Below are 25,262 nucleotides of genomic sequence, written 5' to 3'. Positions count from 1 at the left end.
TACTGTTTTCTACCATGAAACCCATCGGAAAGTGTCAGTCTTCTTTCTTAAATCTACTTACAATCTAATTATAATCTAATTAAATCTAAAAGGAGAGAAATGAGTTAAATAAAAATTCAAAAGTTTATTCACTGGGGCGAAATTATTCGCTTTATTTAAAAAAAAAATCATGTTTTTATTTTTTGTACATATTTATGCTTAAATAAAATCTCTTTCTAATCAATATCTACACTGTTTAATTTATTAATTTAAATTATTCAATTATAAAAATTGTTTGATTATCTCTGAATTATGGAGCTACCTTAATTTAACCATTTACTATGATCAGACGAGAAACTTAAAAATAGTCAGACAGTTATCATACTCGGTATTTAAGTAATACCCTGGCATTCTTTTCACTTAAGAAGTGCAAAGTTAGTTTAATCAGACAGAAAGTATCCAGCACGATGCAAAATGATTTTAGTTAGGCGTAAAAAATTTGGGCATGACCTGAGTACTATTTTGAAGAGACTAATACATATTTGCTTTAGTCAGACCGAGCATTTACAAGTAATTAATCTTTTTACATGTTTTTTATACAAATTTATCTTTATTATATTTATCAATTACTTAGTTTGATTATTTTTTGGTTGAATTTAAGGAAAGTAAATGTATCTCGGTCTGACCGAGAATAAGAAAATTCTAATTCAAAGATAATTTTGTTCTCTTTTTACTATTTATTATTCAATTTTAAAAAATTTAATTTATTAATCAAATAATCGATTCATAAAGGCAAACGTTAGTAAGGCTAATTTTTATTTGAAAAATGATATTTCAAAGAACTAAAATCTAGTGACTCGACGATTATCGCGACGATTTTATATTTTTTTTTTTAAATTAATAAAAAGATAAGATATAATTACCTTAATATCCGTGAACAGCAGCAGGAAAATCAATCAATCCTTCTTAAATCTATCTATAATCTACTTATAACCTAATTACAAGCTAATTACAACTAAGGAAAGGAAGAGTCAAATAAAAAGTCAGAATTTATTTGTTTTGGGCGAAATAATTCGCTTTATTGATGAAAAAAAAAAAAAAAAATCACGCGACTGGGGACGCAACTGTGCGCATTCACTTACAATTAATATCGTTAACCATTAACGATATTAATTGCACCGGCCTTCATTTGGCTTCTTAAAGCCAAACTTTTAGGAAACCCAGGGAAACCCGGCCGACACAGCTTACATAATCAAACCACTTTTAAAAGTGGCTTAAAAATAACATACATCATACATCATACATCATACATCATACATCATACATCATACATCATACATCACACACAATAGTAATCACACGCATGCAAACATACAATAACAATTAAATAATCTTGGGGGTAAAGAGTAAAAACATTAGGGAAACTGTGACAAAGAAAAAAATATAGAAAAATAATAATAATAATGGGGATGGGTTAGAAATATTTGAGCGCTCAAACATTAAATTAAAAAATATAATACAATTATTAGTTAGGGATTAATATAGGGACGCTAAAAAATTAAACATAAATAAATTAAAAGAATTGATATTATTAAGCGTAAAATATATATAAGGGTGCTGAAAAAATAAAAATTATCAATATTATTGGGGTTAAAATATTTATAAAGGGTGCTGAAAAATCAAAAATTATTATTATTGGGGGTAAAATATATATAGGGGTGCTGAAAAAAAAAATTATTAATATTATTGGGGGTAAATATATACAGGGGTACTAAAAAATTAAAATTATTAATATTATTGGGAGTAAAATATATATATATATATATATAGGGGTGCTGAAAAAGTAAAAATTATTTGTATTATGGGGGGTAAAATATTTATGGGGGTGCTGAAAAATCAAAAATTATTATTATTGGGGGTAAAATATATATAGGGGTGCTGAAAAAATTATGAATATTATTGGGGGTAAATATATATAGGGGTACTAAAAAATTAAAATTATTAATATTATTGGGAGTAAAATATATATATATATATATATATATATATATATATATATATATATATATTTATTTATAGATATCTATAGATATATATATATATAGGGGTGCTGAAAAAGTAAAAATTATTTATATTATGGGGGTAAAATATTTATGGGGGTGCTGAAAAAATAAAAATTATCAATATTATTGGGGTTAAAATATTTATAAAGGGTGCTGAAAAATGAAAAATTATTATTATTGGGGGTAAAATATATATAGGGGTGCTGAAAAAAAAATTATTAATATTATTGGGGGCAAATATATATGGGGGTGCTAAAAAATTAATATTATTGGGAGTAAATTATATATAGGTGTGCTAAAAGTAAAAGATTATTAATATTATTGGGGGAAAATATATATAGGGGTACTAAAAAATTGATATTGTTAGGGATAAATATATACAGGGGTGCTAAATAATTGAATAAAAAACCAATAATATAAATAATAATAATTAAGGAGGGGAAAATTATTTTTGGGGCGCTAAAAATTAAATTTAAAACAATAATATTAATAATAATAATAATCAGGGAGGGGAAAATTAATTTGGGGCGCTGAAAAAGAGAATAAAAAATTCATAATGTTAATATTAATAATAAGGGAGGGAAGAATTATATTCGGGGCACTGAAAAATTAAATGGTAAACCAATAATATTGATAATAATAATTAGGGAGGGATCAATAAATTTTAGGGTGTAAAAAAATAAAATAAAATAATAATAAATGAAATATAAATAAAAATAATACCAATAACGATACCCGTTTACTGTTGGTCTCCATTCCTAGTCCTGGTGCTCCTGGTCCCCGCTTCCATTTGGCTGGTCCACTGGTCCTTTTTCCCGTAGTCCTTGTCTTTCCTTTGTTCGCTGGTCCTTGGTTGACTCCTTGAATCCTTGTCTGCATCCTAGGGTTCCTTGGCTTAATCGTGGCATTCTTAAATCCTTTGAATCCTTGATCCTTTATTGTTGGCTGCGTTGATTGGCTTCCTCTATCCTTGATTATTGGTCCATCCGTCTGAAGATACACCACACAATCAATGATTAGTTAAATGTTAAGATCACTTTAAACACTGATAACAATCACTATTAATTCTTGAGTAATCCTTACATTGAATCCTTGGTTGAATTATGTTGTCCTCCGCATCCTTGGTTGAATCCTTATGGGTACCTGTTGAAACACACTAAAACACTGATTAACAGCCCCCTTTTTATACCCCCTCGATTTCAAACTAATTAATTGTTTATTTAAACACTAATAACGAAAAGAATCGATCAATACGATAGTTGCTGATGTATCGAGCGTTGGGCCACCGATTGGTCGACTAATCAACCCCTTATCTCACCCCAGAGTCTATATTTAACCCCACCGTTTGAATGTTTGATGATATCGATGTGACAACAGATTGTCGAGCTTGCAAAATGACTGGCTGGCCATTTTGCTTGCTATCAAATCGGTTGATAAGCGAATCGCCGAATCGATTGTCACACCGAGAATCAACGAAAGATCCTCACGACAGGATAATATGTATCCGGGGTAAGAAGAAGCTGACGTCGAACCGCCTGGAAGGTTACGCTCTCTTATCAGACATTATCGATTAACAATTCCGAAACGAACTAATTAAAAAATTCGCGGTAGTTTTCAATGCCAAATAATGAGGTTGGTGATGGATGTCAAATTGATTCATAAATCGAATATAAAAAAACATTATAAAAAAGGCAACGAATCGAACGCAAGAAGTAGTTTTAAATACTTTTGCGAGTCGATTGTATGTGCCTGCACGCGTGACTCTAACTTTTTTGTTCATTTATTATAAAATGAATTAAATTATTAAAAGAAAAAATACGGTAGCCGGTGAATGAAAGTGTAAGGGGTGATTTTGTCGTGAGTTGGCTCTCACGACAAGGAGAGGGTGAGAAAAGAAAAAAGAAGCGACTCTAGTAGGCACGATATAGGTTTCTGGTAAAAATAAAAATGACTCTACTTTATTATTTTATTAATAAATTAATCAAAAAGAAGGGGGTGGTAAGGATGAGTGTGTGTGTGTGTGAGTGTGTGTGTGAAAGAATGTGTGAAAGATAGGGTAGAGACCGCGAGAGAATTTAAGTAGAAAAAACACGCGAACCGCGAACCGCGAAATCAGCTCGATGGTATACTACCTAATTTCATTGTAAGTAAAAAATCTAATCGCGGAGCAAAAAGGGCTAGTTAGCAACCAAATGACTCTATTTTTATTAATTATTAATTTTAAAAATGCCGTTCGATAAATTTTAAGACTTGGAAACCAAAAGAATTGATCAAAGAAAATGAAAAAGAGATTAAACCGTCACCCAAATTGCGCCCGGGCACTCAAAGGGTGAACATGTTTAATCCCTGATTAATTCGCAAGGATCAGGATTAATTTGGTTTCCCAGGAAGATCTTATATGCATGATGATGTTGCGCACCATCATCAAGCAACGAAACTTCACGCCTTGTAAAAATTTACCGAAGCGACTGACTCTACGCTAACTACCCGATAAATTATTCAATTAAAATAAACGTAAAAAAAAACCACCGAACTGATTACTAAACCCAGTTTAATAAACGACGAGACGACGCGAGAATTTAATTAAAAAAAAAACGGACGGACGGGAAAGAGTAAGAAAACTCTTCCTAAAAGAGCGTGTGTAAGAGTACTCTTCTAGAAAGAGCCAGAAGTGTGTGTGTGTGCGTGTGTATGAGTGAGGGTTGAAGTTAATTTTTAAACAAATGACTCTATAACCTAAAAAGAAACCGATCGTGAATAAAAAATAAGAAAAGAAAAAGATAAGAGTGGGTAAGATGTAAGGTTAAATGTGTGTGTGTGTGTAAGTGTGAGTGTGTATGCACGTGAATTTAATTTAATTTTAATAAAAAAAAAACAACTGAATTTAATTTAAAAATTTTAAGAACAAAAAAAAACACGAATCAATTTGACAAACTAATGAGAATTTAATGAAAACACTGAGAACTACCGCGAATAAGACTCTACGTTAACACTTTATAATAAAAAAAAAAAAAAATGACGCTACGTTATATACACAATCTAGGTTAACACTTTATAATAAAAAAAAAAAAAAAATGACGCTACGTTATATACACAATACAGAAAACCGACGCTAGTACGCGAGAAACCCGAAAAAAAAATTAATCGAGGAGGTAATTTGGACGACCGGCAAAGTTGACAACACCATTGCTCGATGTGCACGCTTGGCCGGCCGACCGGGAACTGAGCTCCTCAGGGTAAGCTTTCCAGTACCCCCGCTCCGACCCCCACCCTAGTGTCCTCTACGTGACTTTTTTCAGGGTTGATAATTTTCATGTTTTTTATTATTTTTAGCGGTAATACGGGACTAGTTCGCGACCGCGATTATTTTTTAGAGCAAGAGCAAGCCTCCGCGTATCCATTCATATAGTTTTTTAAAATTAAAAGTTGATTTTTTATAACTTTTTTGAAGATTTATAAATGTGAAAATGTGACGACTTTAGCGCTACCTGCAGTGTTTTTTACAAGTAACAAAGATGGCGTCGCCAGACATGTTGACACAAGTCCCATGGCGCATCACGCGGTTGGAACATTGTTCATCTCTGCCAAAACCTGAAAATTAACTCATCAATCGTGCCTCCAAGCTTTCAATTAGTGTTATTACTATTAATTACGAAAAATGTTATAGTTTTTTGGTGAAAATCAATTGTTAAAAAAATTATGTCGCCAGTGAAAAGTGAAATTAATTGTTGTGCTATTGAAAAACGACATCACCCAAAAAGAAGAATAACAAGAAGATAAAACTAGTGAATTTATTATTTAGAAATATTAAATTCATTGCCAGAGTTTGGATAAACATTAAATATTTATGTTTTAACTTAAATTATAAAAATTTGGTGAGTAAAAATATAATTGTACTTAATAAAAAATGAAAATTAAGTTAGCCGACATTGAAAAATTAAAAAGAATTTTTTTTTTGAAAAAATGACTACAAAAAAAAAGAAGAAAAAATTGTCATTTGTTAAAAACTTTAAAAACTCTAAGTGCAACTTTTTAAAAATATTTTTTCGTTCTAATTTAATTATTAAAAAAAATCAAAAAATTAAAAACGTCGGCTAACTTTAGAAACTTTAGCATCATAATAAAAAAGTAATTTAATAATATAAAAACAAAACAAGTATTTATTTTGGGCTATTTTTATTAAATCAATTAACAACATTATATCATTTTCTTGCTCCTAAATACACAATAATATTTAAATTTCTCATTCTATTTTATTTATAATTTTTCAATTTTTTTACTTCAAGACCCGTCATCCTTAATTATTTGTTTTGTTAAATAAAATAAAAATCAAAGTAAAAAAAACAAAATGATTGTATATTTGGTTTGTCCGGAGTCATCGTTTTCGTAAATTTATTCATTAAAAATTATTTATTCTTCATTAGTATTTTAATAATTAATCTGTCAGTCGGTTATTTATTTAAAACTCACGATAGACAATGACCAGTTATAAAATAATAAATTTTAGAAAAAAAAATGATAATTATTCACATACACTCATTCGATTCATTCACTGCGATTTTTATTGTTTTATTTTATTATAATTAATTAATTAAATTAATTTATTTATTTATTTTATTATAATTAATTAATTAAATTAATTAAATAATCATTGTCAGATAATATATTTAATAAATAATGACTTGCAGTTTAGTATAATATATAATATAATAAGACTACGTGCAAAGGCTGCGGGCTTATCAAATAAACATTTCACTCTCATTCATGCCAATTGTTCAATAGATACACGAGCCTTTGCATTCAAATAAATAATCCAATTAATATTAATATAACCAAGCGTTTGCTACTCCCTCTTTCTTCATTAAAATTGACCAATTAATCAATTTAAATAATCAATTATGCACACGCTAATTTAATTTTTTTTTTCTTTTAAATTCGAGCTTAAAAATCAATTGATTTTCGATTAATTAAGACTACTTTTTGAAATATTTTTTATTGCAATTGATTGAATCGCTACCAGACTTATTTAATCCCTATTTTTTTTTTTCCTTAATCATGTTTTTTTTTTTTTCCATAGTTTCATTTATTTATTTATAGTTTTTCGTTAGTAACATTAGTTGTACAATATAGAATAGAGAAAGAGATTCAAAGATGCCACGATTAAGCCAAAGAACCCTAGGATGCAGACAAGGATTCAAGGAGTCAACCAAGGACCAGCGAACAAAGGAAAGACAAGGACTACGGGAAAAAGGACCAGTGGACCAGCCAAATGGAAGCGGAGACCAGGAGCACCAGGACTAGGAATGGAGACCAACAGTAAACGGGTATCGTTATTGGTATTATTTTTATTTATATATTATTTATATTTCATTGATTATTATTTTATTTTATTTTTTTACACCCTAAAATTTATTGATCCCTCCCTAATTATTATTATCAATATTATTGGTTTAAATTTAATTTTTCAGCGCCCCGAATATAATTCTTCCCTCCCTTATTATTAATATTAACATTATGAGTTATTTATTCTCTTTTTCAGCGCCCCAAATTAATTTTCCCCTCCCTGATTATTATTATTATTAATATTATTGGTTTAAATTTAATTTTTCAGCGCCCCGAATATAATTCTTCCCTCCCTTATTATTAATATTAACATTATGAGTTATTTATTCTCTTTTTCAGCGCCCCAAATTAATTTTCCCCTCCCTGATTATTATTATTATTAATATTATTGGTTTAAATTTAATTTTTCAGCGCCCCGAATATAATTCTTCCCTCCCTTATTATTAATATTAACATTATGAGTTATTTATTCTCTTTTTCAGCGCCCCAAATTAATTTTCCCCTCCCTGATTATTATTATTATTAATATTATTGTTTTAAATTTAATTTTTCAGCGCCCCGAATATAATTCTTCCCTCCCTTATTATTAATATTAACATTATGAGTTATTTATTCTCTTTTTCAGCGCCCCAAATTAATTTTCCCCTCCCTGATGATTATTATTATTAATATTATTGTTTTAAATTTAATTTTTAGCGCCCCAAAATAAATTTTCCTCTCCCTAATTATTATTATTAATATTATTGGTTTTTAATTTTTAATTTTTCATCGCCCCAAAAATAATTTTCCCCTCCTTAATTATTATTATTTATATTATTGGTTTTTTATTCAATTATTTAGCACCCCTATATATATGTATATATTTATCCCTAATAATATCAATTTTTTAGCACCCCTATATATTTTACTCCCAATAATATTATTAATTTTTATTTTTTAGCACCCTTAATATATGTTGTCCCCAATAATATTGATAATTTTAATTTTTTCAGCACCCCAATATGTATTTTACCTCTAATAATATTAATTCTTTTTATTTATTTATGTTTAATTTTTCAGCGCTCCTTTATTTATCCCTAATTAATAATATTATTAGTTTTTTCAACTTAATGTTTCAGCGCTCTAACATTTCTAATCTATCCCTATTGTTATTATTACTTTTCTATGTTTTTGTACTTTAATACAGTTCCCTTAATGTTTTTACTTTTTACTCTCAAGATAATTTAAGTTTTATTGTATGTTTGTATGCGTGTGATTACTATTGTGTGTGATGTATGATGTGTGTTATTTTTAAGCCACTTTAAAAAGTTGTTTATGTAAACTGTGTCAGCCGGGTTTCCCTGGGGTTTCCTAAAAGTTTGGCTCTGTAAAGCCAAACGAAGGCCGGTACAATTTTACTGTTTAACTGTTTAACGATATTAATTGTAGGTAAATGCGCACAGTTGCGCCCCCAGTCGCGTAATTTTTTTTTTTTTTATTCAATAAAGCGAATTATTTCGCCCTAATGAATAAAATTCTGACTTTTTATTTGACTGATCCTTTCCTTTTAGTTTTAAGTAGTTTATAAGTAGATTTAAGAAAGAATTCTTCAATTTGCTGCTGAAGTTCAAGAGTTTACAAGGTAATTATATATTTATCTAAAATTTATTAAAAAAAAAAAAATTAAACTAACGCGACAGTCGAGTCATTAGATTTAACGTTCAAAAAAATATTTTTTTTTTCTTAAATAATATTTTACCGTGGTAAAGGTTTCCGTTTTATAATAATTGTCTTATTGATTTAAAAAAAAATATCCAATTCGAAGAATATAAAATTGAAGAACAAAATTAATTTCCAATTAAAATCCTTTTATTCGCGGTCTGTTCTAATTACAACAGCTTCCTAAAATTAATTTGAAATTATTATAAAGACGTAATAAATAAAAAAATAAATAACCGATAATAAATATTTAAAGAGATTTCTTTTCCGCGATTATTATTTAGAGCAAGAGCAATAAGCCACCGCGCATCCATTCATATAGTTTTTTGAAATTGAAAGTTGATTTTTTATAACTTTTGTGAAGATTTAAATCAGAAAAATTTATAAATTTAACACGTGGTTATATATTTTTCAAAAATATTTTATTAAAAATGTCAACGCATACATTTTATGTCAATTAAAATTATTATTTACAGTACAATTAAAATTTATTCTGTAAAATTTATTCATTTAAAAGTACAAAATAATGTTTTATTGTTCAAAAGAATTAAAATGCAAAAAAAATAATTAAAATTAGGGACATTTTTAAATTTAACACGTGGTTATTTATTTGTAAAAATATTTTATTAAAGATATTAATGCATACATTTTGTATCAATTAAAAATATTAAATTATTTTTTATAGTGTAATTAAAATTTATCAATTCAAAAGTATAAAATCATATTTTATTACTTAAAAGAATCAAAATGAAAAAAATAAAATTTTAATGAAGATTAAAATTAGGGAAATTTAAAAATTCAACACGTGTTTATATATTATTAATAATGTTTTATAAAAAATATCGATGCATACATTTTATGTCAAATAAAATTGTTAAACAATTATTTTAAGTACAATCTATATTATTAAGTTTGAAAAAGCTTTATTTAAATTTCTTATAGTTGGCAATGATTTAAAAAAATTCTGATGTAACGTTTTCATTGTTTTCGCTTTTCATTGCAATAGCAATTATTAACATATATATATGGAATTGTATATGAGGTCATATATAATTATAAATGACTATATATGGAGCAATATACAGCCATCCAAGATTATATATAATTATATATGCTTATATATAATTAACATATATAAAAATTTTTTCTTTGAAAAAAAATTTTTTTTTGGTAATCACGAAAAGTGTAAAATGATGTTTATAATTACGTTTAAATAATTCTGAAATACAAAATTTGTTACATTTCCTATGAGATGTTTTGGTCTGCTCTGCTACTATACCTAATAGTCAAATCATTATTTATTTTATTATTTAAATAAATGTTATATTATAATGAGATTCGGTCAAATAAATAAATTATAAATTATGACTATCCAAATATATTATAAAATCAATTTTTATATTATATTTATGATAAACTCATATGATACATTATGTAGATCATAGAATCATTGTCACCTAAGACAGCAGCCCAGCAGACAGAAACTTCAAGACGCACGGAGATCACTAAAGTTAAGCAGCATTGAGCGGGGTTAATAGTTGGATGGGTGACCGCTGGTATTATAGCCGTAAAATTATAGCTAGATGTTTTTTTTGCATTATAATTGGTTACAGAGAATTGAGTAGGACCATATTAAATACTATATCCATAAAATTAACCCAATAATTAATTAAATGTAATAAATATATAATTAAATATTGTTATATATAATTATATATGATCAGATATGATTATATTTGGCCATTTTTCATATATAATTATATATAACCAATTTATATATAAATATATATAATTATATATAAATATTTTTTCTCGGGATGTTACTCCATATTTAAAAAAATTAGGTTGGCTAAAGCTTGCAGCGAGAAGAGACTACTTCATTGCTTGTCTGTTTTATAAGGAAACTAGAATTTAAATTTGCGCGCGCAAGCGCGCGCCTGACTATAGAGTTTGCATATATTTTCATGCTTATGATATATTCGACCAATCACGTTACGAATAGTTTGCTTACATGATATATTTTCATATTTTTCATCTAAATAGAATTTGAATTTGCGCGCGCAAGCGCGCGCCTCATATTTATGGTCATGATATATTTATGTGTCATTTATGTATATTATATTAACTTTTAACCAATCAGAATGAGAATAAATATTTTCAACCAATCACATCACGAATAAATTGGTTTCACATATATTTCATCTCAATTTTATTATGGGATTATAAAAGTGGATTCGACTAAATTATCGGCAGCTATTCGGCTCAAAACTAGACTTTTTGCCTGTAGCACTGCGGAGAGGTGATGTCCGACAAGATTATCTTCGTATACCTTAGGCTAATTGTGTCATGTATGATAATTAATTCTTAATTCATGGCATACGTATCTGGAATGCACTGCCAGCTGAGACTGTGGCTGTAGATAATTTGGTTGAATTTAAAAATGCTTGCTTCAATCACTTTTTTGAACATGACAATTAACAATTGCAATCTTTATTTTGGATCTTATTTAAATATTTTTTCTTGTAGAATTATTATGAATTTAAATTAAGAACAATCGGTCGCTGATTGGGCAAAAGACCATGGGTTGGAAATCAACCTATCTAAAACAAAGGCTATATGATCTTGGGTTCAAATAGTAAACTGGAAAATGTCACTCAAATAGTTAGTAAAGTAAACTCAGCTATCAAATTAAAAAATTTTTTTTTTATTTTTAAAATTTAACAATTTTTATTAAATAAACTTGCGGTCTTAGAGAAAAATGTTTCCTACAAAAGTAGTAGCTTTCATTTTCCTCTTTGATAAAAACTTCAAAAGATCCATCAATTTTAATTACTTCTGTAGATACACGTCCTTAAAGGTTTAATCATAATAAAGCAGTTAAAAAACTTGTAAATTTATTTAGACATTTAATTCCATAGACATTACAATTACATTTTATTAAACTCTGATTTTTATGTATATATAGTTAACATTTAATATAAAACATTGACATTTCAATTTATTTTTTTATAATTATATTTATATATTCTTTTATTTATAATTGATTGGTTAATTATACACGAATAAATTACATCGAAAATTTATACACTGATACATTTGATATAGTCACTTGTACACATATTTATAGTAATTGTTTGTTGATAAATAAAATAAAAAAAGAACACAAAAAGTGGTTGATTTTGGCACGGGTGTTTGCAAAATATTTTTTTTTTATTCTTTTAAATTCCACGGGGTTCAGGAGGACCGAAGGATATGTTTAAGTTTTTTTTTTTAAACGATTTTATGGAATACACTGCAGAAAATTTAAGAAATTTTTTACGGGGGCGTTGAAAACTTTGCGATAAAAATTTTTTTTTTTTTTAATTTACAGTGATTCTTTAAATTTAGACTCTGAGGATGATTAAAATGCAGGCGAAGACATAAAAATAATTAGTTGTCTATTTTTAATCCTCAGTTAAAGTTTTAAGAAATTTTTTTTAAGATTTTCAAGTTTGGCAATTTATATTAAATAAATTTCTGGTCCTAGAAAAAATTAGTTTAAACAAAAGTTGTAGCTTTAAGTCTCTTCTTTAAGATAAAAATTGTCCGGATTTAAAATTTTTATCAGAAAAAAAGTTATGAATTTTTATAATACCAAAAACTCAAAACATTGCGAAAAAAGTAGTTTTTTTAGTTGGGGGCGTTGAAAATTTTGCGAAAAAAATTTTTTTTTTCAAAAACTCATAGAGATTTTCAAAATTAAGACTCGGAGGATTCTAAAAATGCCGGCGAAGACATAGAAATAATTATTTATCTATTTTTAATCTCTACTCAAAGTTTCCATATTTTGATAAAATATTTTTTTTTCAACTTTCACAATTTTTATTAAGGGAACAATTGTTTCTAAAAAAAAACTTTTTGGATACTATTGTAGTTAATAGTCTCTTCCTTAACATAAAATTTGTCCGGTTATAAAATTTTTATCAGAAAAAAAGTTATTAATTTTTATAATCCCAAAAACTCCAAAAATTGCGGAAAAAGTTGTTTTTTTAGTTGGGGGCGTTGAAAATTTTGCGAAAAAATTTTTTTTTTCCAAAAACTCATAGAGATTTTCAAAACTAAGACTCTGAAGATTATAAAAATGCCGGCGAAGACATAAAAATAATTAGTTGTCTATTTTTAATCCTCAGTTAAAGTTTTGAGAAATTTTTTTTTAAATATTATAGATTTTTGAGTTTGACAATTTTTATTAAATAAATTATTGGTCCTAAAAAAAATTAATTCAGACAAAAGTTGTAGCTTTAAGTTTCTTCTTTAAGATAAAATTTGTCCGAATTCAAAATTTTTATCAGAAAAAAAGTTATGAATTTTTATAATACCAAAAACTCAAAAAATTGCGGAAAAAGTTGTTTTTTTAGTTGGGGGCGCTGAAAATTAAATCAAAAAAATTTTTTTAATAAAAAATTTATAGTAGGTCTTAAAGCTAAGACTTCAAGAATTATAAAAATGCCGGCGAAGACATAAAAATAAAAAGTTGTCTATTTTTAATCTTCAGTCAAAGTTTTCCGGTCTTTGATTTTTTATCAATTTTTATTAACTAGGCCATCAAGTTTACAAAAAAAAAAGTTTGAAATAAAAATTGTAGCTTTGAATATTTTCTTTAAAAAAAAACTGATCCGGTTCCTGAATTTGAATTCCAAAAAAAGTTACAAATTTTTCTCTAAAATCAGTGCAGACCATAAAACCATTTTTAAAATAAAAATAGTTTCTCATCCGAAAATAAAAAAATACCCCTTAGACCCTGACTCGGGGATTTAACCTCCAGCGAAGAAAATCATCAGTCTATTAATCTCAAAATGGTCGAAGAACAAAGTAGGTCACGTGATTTGGGCAGCATTGAGGCGCTTGCGCGTCGGAGTCAAATTAATCTGATTGTTCCTCAGGATATTGTGATTGTTATTGTTATTATTATTATTATTCTGATAAATAATCCCAGTTCGCTGGAGATACTGCTCGCGGTAGAGCTTGACCTCCTCGATTCCTTCTTCGGCGGAGAACGACGCTCGGTGATTTACCGGCGGAGATTTTACCGGCTCGACTTTTGCCGACTGAGTTGGGCTCTGGCTTATCGACTCCAGGACGTGCCGAGAAAGCTGCGGAGAGGGGGGAATTGTGGAGGGGAGTCCGTCCAGGCGATTCGCGATGTAAACCGGGGCGGATTCGGGCCGCCCGCCAATTATGTTACGCATTCCTTCGCGGTCGCGAGCCGACAAAATGGCCGCGTGACGCGTCTCACTGCCAATTCCCAGGACAGGCGCACTCGTCAAGGTGAAGTTTCCCATGCTGGGTGACGTCAGGTCTGTTACACTCGACCACGTAATACTGGCCGTCTCCCAGCGGCGAAGCAGCTCCGAAATTCGCTCGGCTTTCACTGTTCCGTCTGAAGTTTCGTCGTAGTCTGGACCCTGGAAGAAGAATAATTTTTATCTCTGTTCCTATTGGTTGTAGAAAAAAATATCCAAGACAAAAGTTGTAGCTTAAAGTCTTTTCTTTAAGATAAAATTTACCCAGTTCCAAAATTTTAATTACAAAATAAGTTACGAGCTTTTAAAATTATTGAAATTTTTCGTTTTAAAATTTTGCCATTATCAATGATTTTCTTCGTTATTCATCTTCAATAATTATTATCTTGAAAACTATTGGTCGTAAAAACAAAAATTTGGGACAAAAGTTGTAGAAAAAAATGTCTTCTTTAAGACAAAATTTACCCGGTTCCAAAATTTTGATTACAAAAAAAGTTATGGATTTTTAAGCATTAAAAACGCGGAAAATTCCTTAAAAACCTTAAAAAACGGGTTTTTTGAATTGGGGGCGCTGAAAACTATTTTAAAAAAGGTCGTAATAAAAAAAAGTAATATAGTATCTTAAAGCTAAGACTCTGAGGATTCTAAAAATTCCGGTGAAGACATAAAAATAATTAGTTGTCTATTTTTAATCTTCGATCAAAGTTTACAAATTTGAAGAGTTATGAATTTTGATCTTAAGTTTAATGTTTTTTAATTTTTACCTCGGTAATTATTGGTCTTAGAAAAAAAAAATTGCAATGAAAAGTGTAGGCAAAAGCCTCCACTTTAAAATAAAACATACCCGGTTCCAAAATTTTGATTACAAAAAAAGTTATGAGCTTTTAAACATTAAAAACGCGGAAAATTTCTTAAAAAACGGGTTTCTTGAATTGGGGGCGCTGAAAACTTCTCGAAAAAAAGTCGTAATAAAAAAAAATAATATAGTATCTTAAAGCTAAGACTCTAAGGATTCTAAAAATGCCGGCGAAGACATAAAAATAATTATTTGTCTATTTTTAATCATCGTCCAAAGTTTGAAATCAAAAAAATTTTTTGAGTTTTCTAATCAATCTTTGATAATTTGTTAATTTAACACTTACATTTTCAATTTTTTCATCCAGCATTCGGAAAAAATCCAGCTGGCTTGAAGACACTTCACTGAAAAGAAAAAAAAATAATTATGAGTCACTGGTATTTTAAACATGATAAAAAGTGAACGGATGAACTCACGCTTGATGCAGAAGTGGCCCGCCAGGTCCGTTCTTTTTTTTAGCATTTTTGCAGTCTCCGGCATTATCCTCGTTCCGATTAACCTCTCCGTTGTTATTATTAGTCTTATTGCTCTTAGTGCTGTTTTTTTGATCAATTGTCGCAGAGCCTGAAAAAATATTTTCGTTAATTATTATCTTCATTGTTTTTCATTCCAATTAAGTAAACAATAATATTGACAACGTTGATAACTCGGTTAAGTTATATATAGCCTCAAGGTTACCGGGTATCGACCTAGACCTCGAATAATTAATTAATTTATAATTATAATTACTTCCGCGGCGAAATACTGAGATTTTTATCTTTTTTATTTCGAAAAATCATATCTCGGTTTCTATTGGTCCATGAGAAAAACTTTTAGAATAAAAATTGTAGCTAAATATTTTTTCTTCAAGACAAAATTAATCCGGTTCCAAAATTTTGAGTAAAAAAAAAATTACAGAGGTTTAAAGTTCAAAAAACGGAGTGAGGTCCTAAAAAACGGGTTTTTTCAGTTGGGGGCGCTGAAAACTTTGCGAAAAAATTTTTTTTTCCAAAAAATCAATAGTGGGTTTTAAAACTGAGACTCTGAGGATAATAAAAATGCTGGCGAAGACATAAAAATAATTAGTTGTCTAATTTAAATCCTTTATCAAAGTTTTGAACTATGACAAATTCAAATATTTGATCTTATCAATGTTTGATAATTTATATCTCGGTAATTATTGGTCCTAGTAAATAAAATTGGGATAAAAATTGTAACTCTAAGTCCCCTTTATAAGGCAAAATTTACTCGGTTTAAAAATTTTGATTAGAAAAAAAGTTACAGAGGTTTAAAGTTAAAAAAACGCAGTAATCCGATCAAAGTTTAAAATTATGACAAATTCAAATATTCGACATTAATTTTTCAATAATTAATATCTCGGTAATTATTGGTCCTAGTAAAAAAAATCTAAAACAAAAATTGTGGCCTCTAGTCTTCTCTAGAAGAGAAAATTTACCCGGTTTCAAAATTTTGATTCCTTTAAAAGTTATGAATTTTTTAAACTGGGCTAGATCATCAAAAATTTTTGTAACAATTTTTGTAACAATGAATGTTAATTTTCTATGTAAAATATTGAAAATACGACAAAAACATCTCAGTACTTTTTTATAACTGACAAAATTTCCTACAAAAAAGCCTTTGAAAATTTTCCTCTATCTTCAACCGTTTGGCCGTAAATCAGCGTAAAAGTTTCAAGGTCATTTCTAAATTTTTTTATTTGGCAAATTCAAAATTTTATTTGTTAAAAATAATTTTTTATTCCAAAATTAACAATCTAAAAGTTTAAAATAAACACAGGTATTGTCTCGATTAAAAATACTTTTGAAAACCGCGCGAATAGGTTTAATGATCTCTTACTAACTCGCGGATGATGAACTCATGCAACGAGTCCAAGAATGCAGTGTTTAATTTAAATTTGTCCTAAATTTGTTATCTTAATTAATTCGCTCGGCGCGTGGCAAAATCGAGGTCGCGGAAAAAACAGCTGTCCAAATTACCCGTGATAACTCCCCCCAAGTTAATTTAAAAAAAAAACTAATCGTATTCCTTAAAAGTATTCACCAAGAGCTTTAAAATGAGTACCCACATGTAAAAATAAAAAAAAAATTTTTTCAAAAATTTTCAAATTTTGAAAAATTTTCAAATTTTGAAAAAATTTTTTTTTAGCATGTGGGTACTCATTTTAAAGGTCTCGGCGAGTACATCGACAGGACAAGGTTGTTTTTTTTATAAAATGCACCTGGAGCGAGTAATAACGGTAATTTACGTGCGTCAGATTTGAAAGTGATGACGCAGATCGATACAATGTCGGTTTTAATTGGCAATCTAGCGCATCCGGCTTTGGATTGTGGATTACGCGTCAAGGTCCGGCGCATGCGTCTGTTGATAGTTATTGCATTGTTGTTTTCAATAAATCCTCACCGGATTTAATTAGATTGTTCTGGTTTAATTAATATTTTAATTATTAATTATTAAGGCCGGTTATTGCCGGATTTAAATTAATTATTATTAGACACCACGCAGATTATTTTATTTAAATTTGGCCGCTTTTCGCTTAACTGTTGTATTTTTAAACAATTCTAGTAGTTTATTTATAAAATCACGAGAGCTGATTTCATTATTCAGAGAAACCGGTTTCGTGAAAATGTGCAGCAGGTTTTTCTTTTATGATTCATTTTTAAAATTTTGATGTCAATGATTTTTTTTATGATTAATCTTTAATAATTATTATCTTTAGAATTATTGGTCGTAAAAATTAAAATTTAGGACAAAAATTGTAGCAAAAATTCTCCTTTTTGAGATCAAATTTGGCCGGTTCAAAATTTTCGATTAGAAAAAAAGAAATAGTCATTTAAAATTAGTTCAAAAATTTGAAATCTTGAAAAATTGGATTTTTTATCGATATTTTCAATAATTAATATCTTGGAAACTATTGGCCGTAAAAATAAAATTTTAAAACAAAATTTGTAGCAAAAAGTGTCTTTTTTGAGATAAAATTTAGCAAGTTTCAAAATTTTGATTTAAAAAAAAGTTATGGAGTTTTAAAAGTAAAAAATAAGGTAAATTCCCAAAAAAAACGGGTTTTTTTACTTGGGGGCGCTGAAAACTTTTTGAAAAAATGTCGGAATAAAAAAAATTAATAGCGTATCTCAAAGAAGAGCCTTTGAGGATTCTACAAATGCCGGCGAAGACATGAAAATAATTATTTAAATAATTTTAATCACCGTCCAAAGTTTTAAAATTTGAAAACTTCAAAATTTTGATCATATTATTGCTTTTTAATAATTAATATCTCAGTAACTACTGATCCTAAAAAAAACTTTTTGGAACAAAAATTCTAGCTTATAAATTCTTCTTTAAGACAAATTTTGTCCGGTTCAAAAATTTTAATTATATAAAAAGTTATGAATATTTAAAGGCTGCCCAAAATTTTAAAACTATCAAAAATTCAATTAAATAATAAATTAATTAACATCTCAGCTTCTATTGGTCAGACAAAAAAACCTTTTAAATAAAAAAATTTAGCCAAGATTTTTAACTTTCCAACAAAATCAATTCATTTTCAAAATTTTGATTAGAAAAAAAGTAATAGAGTTTTAAAACAAGTACCTCTAGCTCTGCGCGCCAATTGCGATATATTCTGGCGTAGTATTTTTAACCACATTATTTTGTACTTAGTTTTTTTAAGTTTCTCACTAGTGGAACCCAGGATCACGAAGGAGTAATTTTTTATCCCAGAAATTACAACTAGCTTCTTAATTTTCGAAATTTTTCACTTTTAATTCAAAGAAAATAAGTAAACTTAAACACTTTTGTAAAAACGGAAAATTTAAAAAGTTTCTTATCAATTTAGCGACTTATTTTTTTCTTTTAATATTAAAGTACGTCTGGACGCTATCGAAGCAGATTGTTGACTGAAAGTACGTCGGTTAAAAATAAATTGAGCATGTGGGACGCGATCATCGTCACGTAGTTCTTAACATCTACGTAATAGATTGTCGGCGCCGGTGTACTATCGTGAGTGATAATATTGGCCCGTATTATTAACATATATATTTATATAGCTTTGCTCAACCATACTGTGATCCTTGAAACGGTTTTTAAATTCATACGTAATTTCATAAATAATATTGTTTACGCTCCACGCCGGCTTTTGCGCAGCTCCGCTTATTGCGCATGTTTATTTCTATTCTCCCTGATAGCCACACTTACTATAAAAATACTTGTAGTAAGTATAGAAAGTTTGCTCAAAATTAACGTTAAGTTCACTCCAAAACTTGAACAGTAAAATTTATATACAATTTGTGTTGAAGTTGTATAGTAACTTAAATTAACGTTAATCTAATGCCGCAATTTGAATTTAAGTTTTAACCAACTTTTAATCTATAAAAAAGTTATTGTTAAGTTGGAATGATTTTTTAAAAAAGTTTTTTGCAAGTTAATTGTCAATCACTTCTTATAAAAAATTAATGAAAAATAATAGGACGATATAAAAAAAATTTTAATGCTTTGTAAATAATTGTTACAAAAGGTTTAAGGTAAAAATTAAAATTAATTTAGCTGACATTTGATAATTTTAGGAATTTTTTTTAACAAGTAAATTATGGTAAAAAATAATTAGAAAGAAAAATTGACATGTAGAAATTTATAAAAATTAAAAATGCAATTTTTTATAAATAATTTTTTGGACCAAATTTATTTGTTAAAAAAAAATTACAAAATAGTCAAGTGATTGCTAACTTCAATGTCATAGCTAAAAACCAAAAACTATTAAATTAATTCATTTATATTCATAATTGTAAATACAATTTTACATTTTATACATTATAGAAATATTGATGTTTTGTGCCTCAGATAGCTTATCTGATAGTAAGCTTGATTGGTAACCAGACAATTCGGGTTCAACCCCCCCCCCCCCGGTCTTATCATAAATTATTGATATTTTTTTGTCCGTAAAAAATTTTTACTGTGCTTTGTGATGTCATATCACGGTTTAGCTTAATCGCGACTGGCGCCGCCACGCGAGCACTGATGATACAACCCCTTTGATAGCGCGAAACTCAACATTAAATTTATTTTTACAATTATAATAAAACTTTTGGGAAAACCCCACAACCTAGGTCTAGACCTTTAGTTATTAGTAAAAAAGGTTATTGTTAAAATGTATTTTTACTCCCCGAAAATTCAGCACAATAGACTAGGAATAATATAATAGAAAAGAGGATTAAGCCATAAATATATCAATTTACTAGCTAATTGCTCTCGACATAAGTAATTATAGAAATATTAGAAAATATAATTTCATCCCTTAAGAAATATAAAATATTGTATAAAAAAAAAGAGAAGATAGTCTGAGCCGATAAGTGACCCTCATTTATGACGAGCCCAGGTAGTTCAACAACGGCTGGAAAGGACGAGTACCTGAGTAGGAGTACAGCTAGGACCCAGAAGGAAGGAGAAGGACCAATCACCGTTGCCAAAAGGCCAGTACAGCGGAATACTCGGATGGTAGTAATTAGAAAAAAAATTACGACGAAAAGTTGCTCAAAAATTTTAAACTGTTAATTTTTAAGAATTTTTATATAAGAAAATTTTGGTTCTAAAAAAAATTTTTGGAACAAAAGTTGTTGCTTAAGCCTTCTTCTTTTATACAAAATTTACCCAGTTTCAAAATTTTAATTAGAAAAATATTTATGACTAAAGTTTGCTCCAAAATACAAAATTGTCAAAAAGTTGTCATTGTTAATTTTTAATTTTTGATCATTTTTAGTAGATTTCATAAAAATCTAACTATTGTAATTGTCCTCATAACGCAACTTTTGAAAAATTTTGGTGTATTTCGACCTAACTCGATGAGCTGAGTCAGAAAATACATATGGTTCAAAAATTTATATATATATATACGATATAACGCGGGGCTTGTCAGCATGATAACGTCTACAATTCTCTATTGATCTCAATGAAACTCTACATACTTATTCTACAGACGATTATGAAGGTCGAGTTCAAATTTGAGCCAAATCGGTCAATAAGTTTAGAAATTACAGCATTTTTAAATTTTGAAAAATACGAAAATTCCATATTTTTATCGCTTTTTCTTCAAATAACTTTTAAACGCGTCGAGATATTTGAATTCTGTAAAATGCATCTTATTGCTGAAAAAATAAGCTTTAATTTACATATTTACATGTATTTCTAGGCCAAAAAACATCTATTTTGGGATCTATTTTAATGAAATTTTTAGTAGATTTCATAAAAATCTAACTATTGTAATTGTCCTCATAACGCAACTTTTGAAAAATTTTGGTGTATTTCGACCTAACTCGATGAGCTGAGTCAGAAAATACATATGGTTCAAAAATTTATATATGTATGTATATGTATATATATATACGATATAACGCGGGGCTTGTCACCACGATAGCGTCGCCAATTTACAATGGATCTTTACCAAACTCAACAAACTTATTCTACAGATAGATACCGAGGTCAAGTTCGAAGATGAGCTTAATCGGTTAAGTAATTTAGAAATTCCATGATTTCAAAATTTTCAAATTCATAAAAATTCATATTTCTTCACTTTCTTGATCGAATAACTTTTGAATGGGATAACTTATTGAATCTCTGTAAATTGCATCTGAAAGCTTTTTAAATAAGCTTTAATTTCTTAAATAAGCTTAAATTTTTAAATAAGCTCCAAATCATATGTGTAGTCTTAAAATTATGTCCTATTCCGCTATACCAATTATGAAATTTGCTATTGCACTGGTTTTAAAATTTTTCCGTCGATATATATTTCTGTCGATTGCATAGAAGTTAAAAACCCTAGTTTTGTATACAATTCTCGTTGTATTTTTTTTCTATTCATGATGAAATCTACTTCCATTTCGGCTGCCGAATGGTCTTTTTTTATTTAAGAAACTTTTGGTCGTAGAAAAAAATTTTACGAACAAAAGTTGTAGATAAAAGTTTAATCTTTAAGATAAAATCCACCCGGTTTTAAAATTTTTATCAGAAAAAAAGTTATGCTTATTTTACGCGCAGTAAAAAATTTCAAAAAAATTGAAGTTTAAAAATCCAAATTTTGGGGACTTAAAATCCCATCAAAAATTCAATTAAAGCTTCATAAAAGTCTATATATGATGGCTTAATAATATCCAAGGTTAACAGTCGAAAAAAAACGTCAACAAGTAGATTGTTTGTCAAGTGAGATACAATTATCATAGTTATCAGTTCCTGTATCAGCGGGAAAAAAAAAAAAAAAAAATGCATTTCACAATAACTGATAAGAACATAAGTGACCCCACGGACTTTTTTTATTTTTATTTCTTTCAATTAACTACTTTGACTCATAAAAATAACTCTATTGTTTAAAAACTTCAAAAATTCAACGTTATCATTTAATTTTATATAATTAATGTCTCAGCTTCTATTGGTCTTAATAAAAAAATTTGAAACAAAAATTTTAGCTAAAAGTCTCTTCTTTAATAAAAAAATTCACTCGGTTTAAAAATTTTAATTATTTTTAAAATTATGATCATTTAAAAATTGGACAAAATTTAGATTAAAAATTTGGATTTTTTTATTATTTAATAATTTTTATCTCGGCTCCTATTGGTGAAAAAAAAAAAATTTTTGAAATAAAAATTGTAGCTGAAAGTCTCTTTTTTAATAAAAAATTCACCCGGTTTAAAAATTTTAATTATTTCTAAAATTGTGATGATTTAAAAATTGAACAAAATTTAGAATTATTAAAAATTTGAATTTTTTTATTATTTAATAATTTTTATCTCGGCTCCTATTTGTCAAAAAAAAAAAATTTTGAAACAAAAGTTTTAGCTCAGAGTCTCTTTTTTAAGAAAAAATTAATCCGGTTTTAAAATTTTAATTAAAAAAAAAGTAATGAATTAAAAAGAAAAATTTTTAGAAAATACTTACGAAAATCATTTTTCTTGGAAGCATTACTCTTGTTCTTCTTATTCTTAGAATAAATATTGCCAATCCTACTCTGACCGCAACCCATCCTGCTCCTGATAAAACCTACCAGTGGCTCCTATTAAAATTCCAATGAAGTAATACCACAAAACCCGAAACCAGAATTATTTACATTTTTGACTAGTTCGAACATTTACGAGTAGAGACCAGCTCTTATCTTCTTTCTTGTTTTAAATAAATTAACAGCGTCAGGATTCGGCTACCTCAAAGATAGCCAATCCATTTTCGGTAAAATAAAATCCTGGCAATCAGCCCGTGTCCTGATTTTTCCTGTTCTTCTTTTCCGTCTCTAGCATTTGTGGTTCCGTCGAAAAATTCGATCCTTAAATTCTTCCCTGGAACAAAATATAAAATTAGTCTTAGGTAAAAAGACCCAGTTACTGACATTCTAACGTTATTTTGAATTAAAAAAAAAAACATTTCATTAAATAGTTTTATAAATTTTTTTTAAATTAAAATTAATTAATTATATACTTGATTATATTTCCAACCGTGAAAAAAAAAAATTACTTAATAAAAAAAATTCTTTTTGAGTGTGAAAGCCATTTTTAAGCTATATTCTAAGCATAAAAGTATAAAAATATAATAAAAACTATATGAATTAGTTAATTATTATACATTATTTAGTTTTTAATTATAATTAAAATACATCACTTTAAATGACATTTATGTATTAAAATGTGGGTGTCAATAACTAGGTCGATTTTTTTAACGCCGCAGTTATTGACACCCGAATTTTAACTTATCGAGATTATTTCGTTGTTGACATTTCAATGAAATATATTTAAATATTTATATTTATTATACTTAATATATTATAATAATATGCTTTTATTTATAATCGTAGAGTTAAATTAACATTAAAAATTTTTTTTAACATAAAAAATATTTTTAAAAAATTGCACTTTTAATTCTTTGAAATTTCCACACGTTTTTTTTATAATTTATTTGTTAAAAAAATAATGAAAATTTTTATACGGCTAATTTAATTTTTATAAATAAATAAAAAATACTTACCTATAAGGTCACTAATTTTAAAATCAAATAATGCGCCCTTGGGGTTAAAATCCAATTACACTTAAATGTTAAGTCAATAATATATAATATAATTATTATTATTATTGTTATGATTTTTTATGTCGAATAGAAGTGGATCACTCATTAAAAATACTTTGTTTTATTATTTAAGAGTGTTGTTGTTTGTTTTTGTCAAGAGACAAGTGTAAGTATGCGGTATATAATTTATTTAAGTGTAAATATTTGTTAATTTTTGTAATTATTTGTAAATAAAGTAAGTCTTGTATAGTTAACTATGTAAGTGGAACATCTGCTGTGGAAGATTCGACATTGACTAGATTAAGCTACACTCGCTACATCTGTCGCATGCCGAGACATCTGGTGGCGGGAGTTTTAACTAATCGCGGGAAAATTTGAATTTTGAATTTTTTGTATTTATTAATTAAATTAAAACTAAAAAATATTTTTTTTAATTGCACTTGTAGTTCTTTCAAATTTTTTACAATTAAAGTTTTTAAAAAATTATTTGTAATTATTTTTTCAATAAAAAAAATTCTAAAAATTTTTAGATGTCAACTTTATTTTTATCAGTTTTTTAACTTGTTATCAAGTTTTTATATTCTATTAAAATTTTTAATGAACTATTAAAAAAGTTTAATTAATATAATTAAAACTTGTAAAAAAATTTTTAACTTACCACTTAAAATTCTTTAAAAAAAAAAATCGGTAAGGTAAAGGGCCCAGTTTCTGACACTCTAAGAGGTTATAACACTATAATTATTACAATATTTAATTGGCGTAAATAATTTTTTTTGCTCGACGGGCAGAAAGCGTCAACTTTCGGCCCGCTGCGCTAAACAAAGTTGCCGCTTTCTGCCTTCGTCGAGCAAAATAATTTTTTGCCCTCCGGGCGGAAAGTGGCAACTTTCGTCCCGCTGCGCTAAACAAAGTTGCCGCTTTCCGCCTTCGTCGAGCAAAAATAGTATATTACACACCTAGGGAAGTAAATAAGAAAGCCTCAGATCACATGTTTGTCAACCTCGGCTTCGC

General features: G+C 27.9%; 1 protein-coding gene and 1 long non-coding RNA gene across 3 annotated transcripts; both read right to left on the bottom strand.

Moving 5' to 3' along the window:
- Nucleotides 1-2,777: 2,777 nt before the first annotated feature.
- On the bottom strand, nt 2,778-4,925 carry LOC123271324. The gene is made up of 2 exons (XR_006510837.1): nt 3,126-4,925; nt 2,778-3,032 (listed from the first exon to the last, which is right to left on the bottom strand). It is a non-coding gene; the product is annotated as an uncharacterized LOC123271324 (long non-coding RNA).
- Nucleotides 4,926-13,769: 8,844 nt separating this feature from the next.
- Nucleotides 13,770-24,554, bottom strand: LOC123271323 (serine/threonine-protein kinase pakG-like). Of its 2 annotated transcripts, XM_044737611.1 has the most exons (5): nt 24,213-24,554; nt 23,139-23,530; nt 15,638-15,785; nt 15,508-15,565; nt 13,770-14,527 (listed from the first exon to the last, which is right to left on the bottom strand). In XM_044737611.1, the coding sequence occupies exons 2-5, from the start codon at nt 23,221-23,223 to the stop codon at nt 13,940-13,942; spliced, it is 879 nt and encodes a 292-aa protein (XP_044593546.1). In that variant the 5' UTR covers nt 23,224-23,530; nt 24,213-24,554; the 3' UTR covers nt 13,770-13,939. The 2 variants fall into 2 exon arrangements, with proteins under 2 accessions (XP_044593546.1, XP_044593547.1); XM_044737612.1 differs by lacking the exons at nt 23,139-23,530; nt 24,213-24,554 and adding an exon at nt 18,810-19,151 and having other exon boundaries at nt 13,771-14,527.
- Nucleotides 24,555-25,262: the final 708 nt, after the last annotated feature.

This window comes from Cotesia glomerata, linkage group LG9 (genome assembly GCF_020080835.1).
Source record: "Cotesia glomerata isolate CgM1 linkage group LG9, MPM_Cglom_v2.3, whole genome shotgun sequence".
Lineage (NCBI taxonomy): Eukaryota > Metazoa > Arthropoda > Insecta > Hymenoptera > Braconidae > Cotesia > Cotesia glomerata.
Note: the sequence above shows the minus strand (reverse complement) of the source record. Positions and strands in the feature narration are given on the sequence as shown.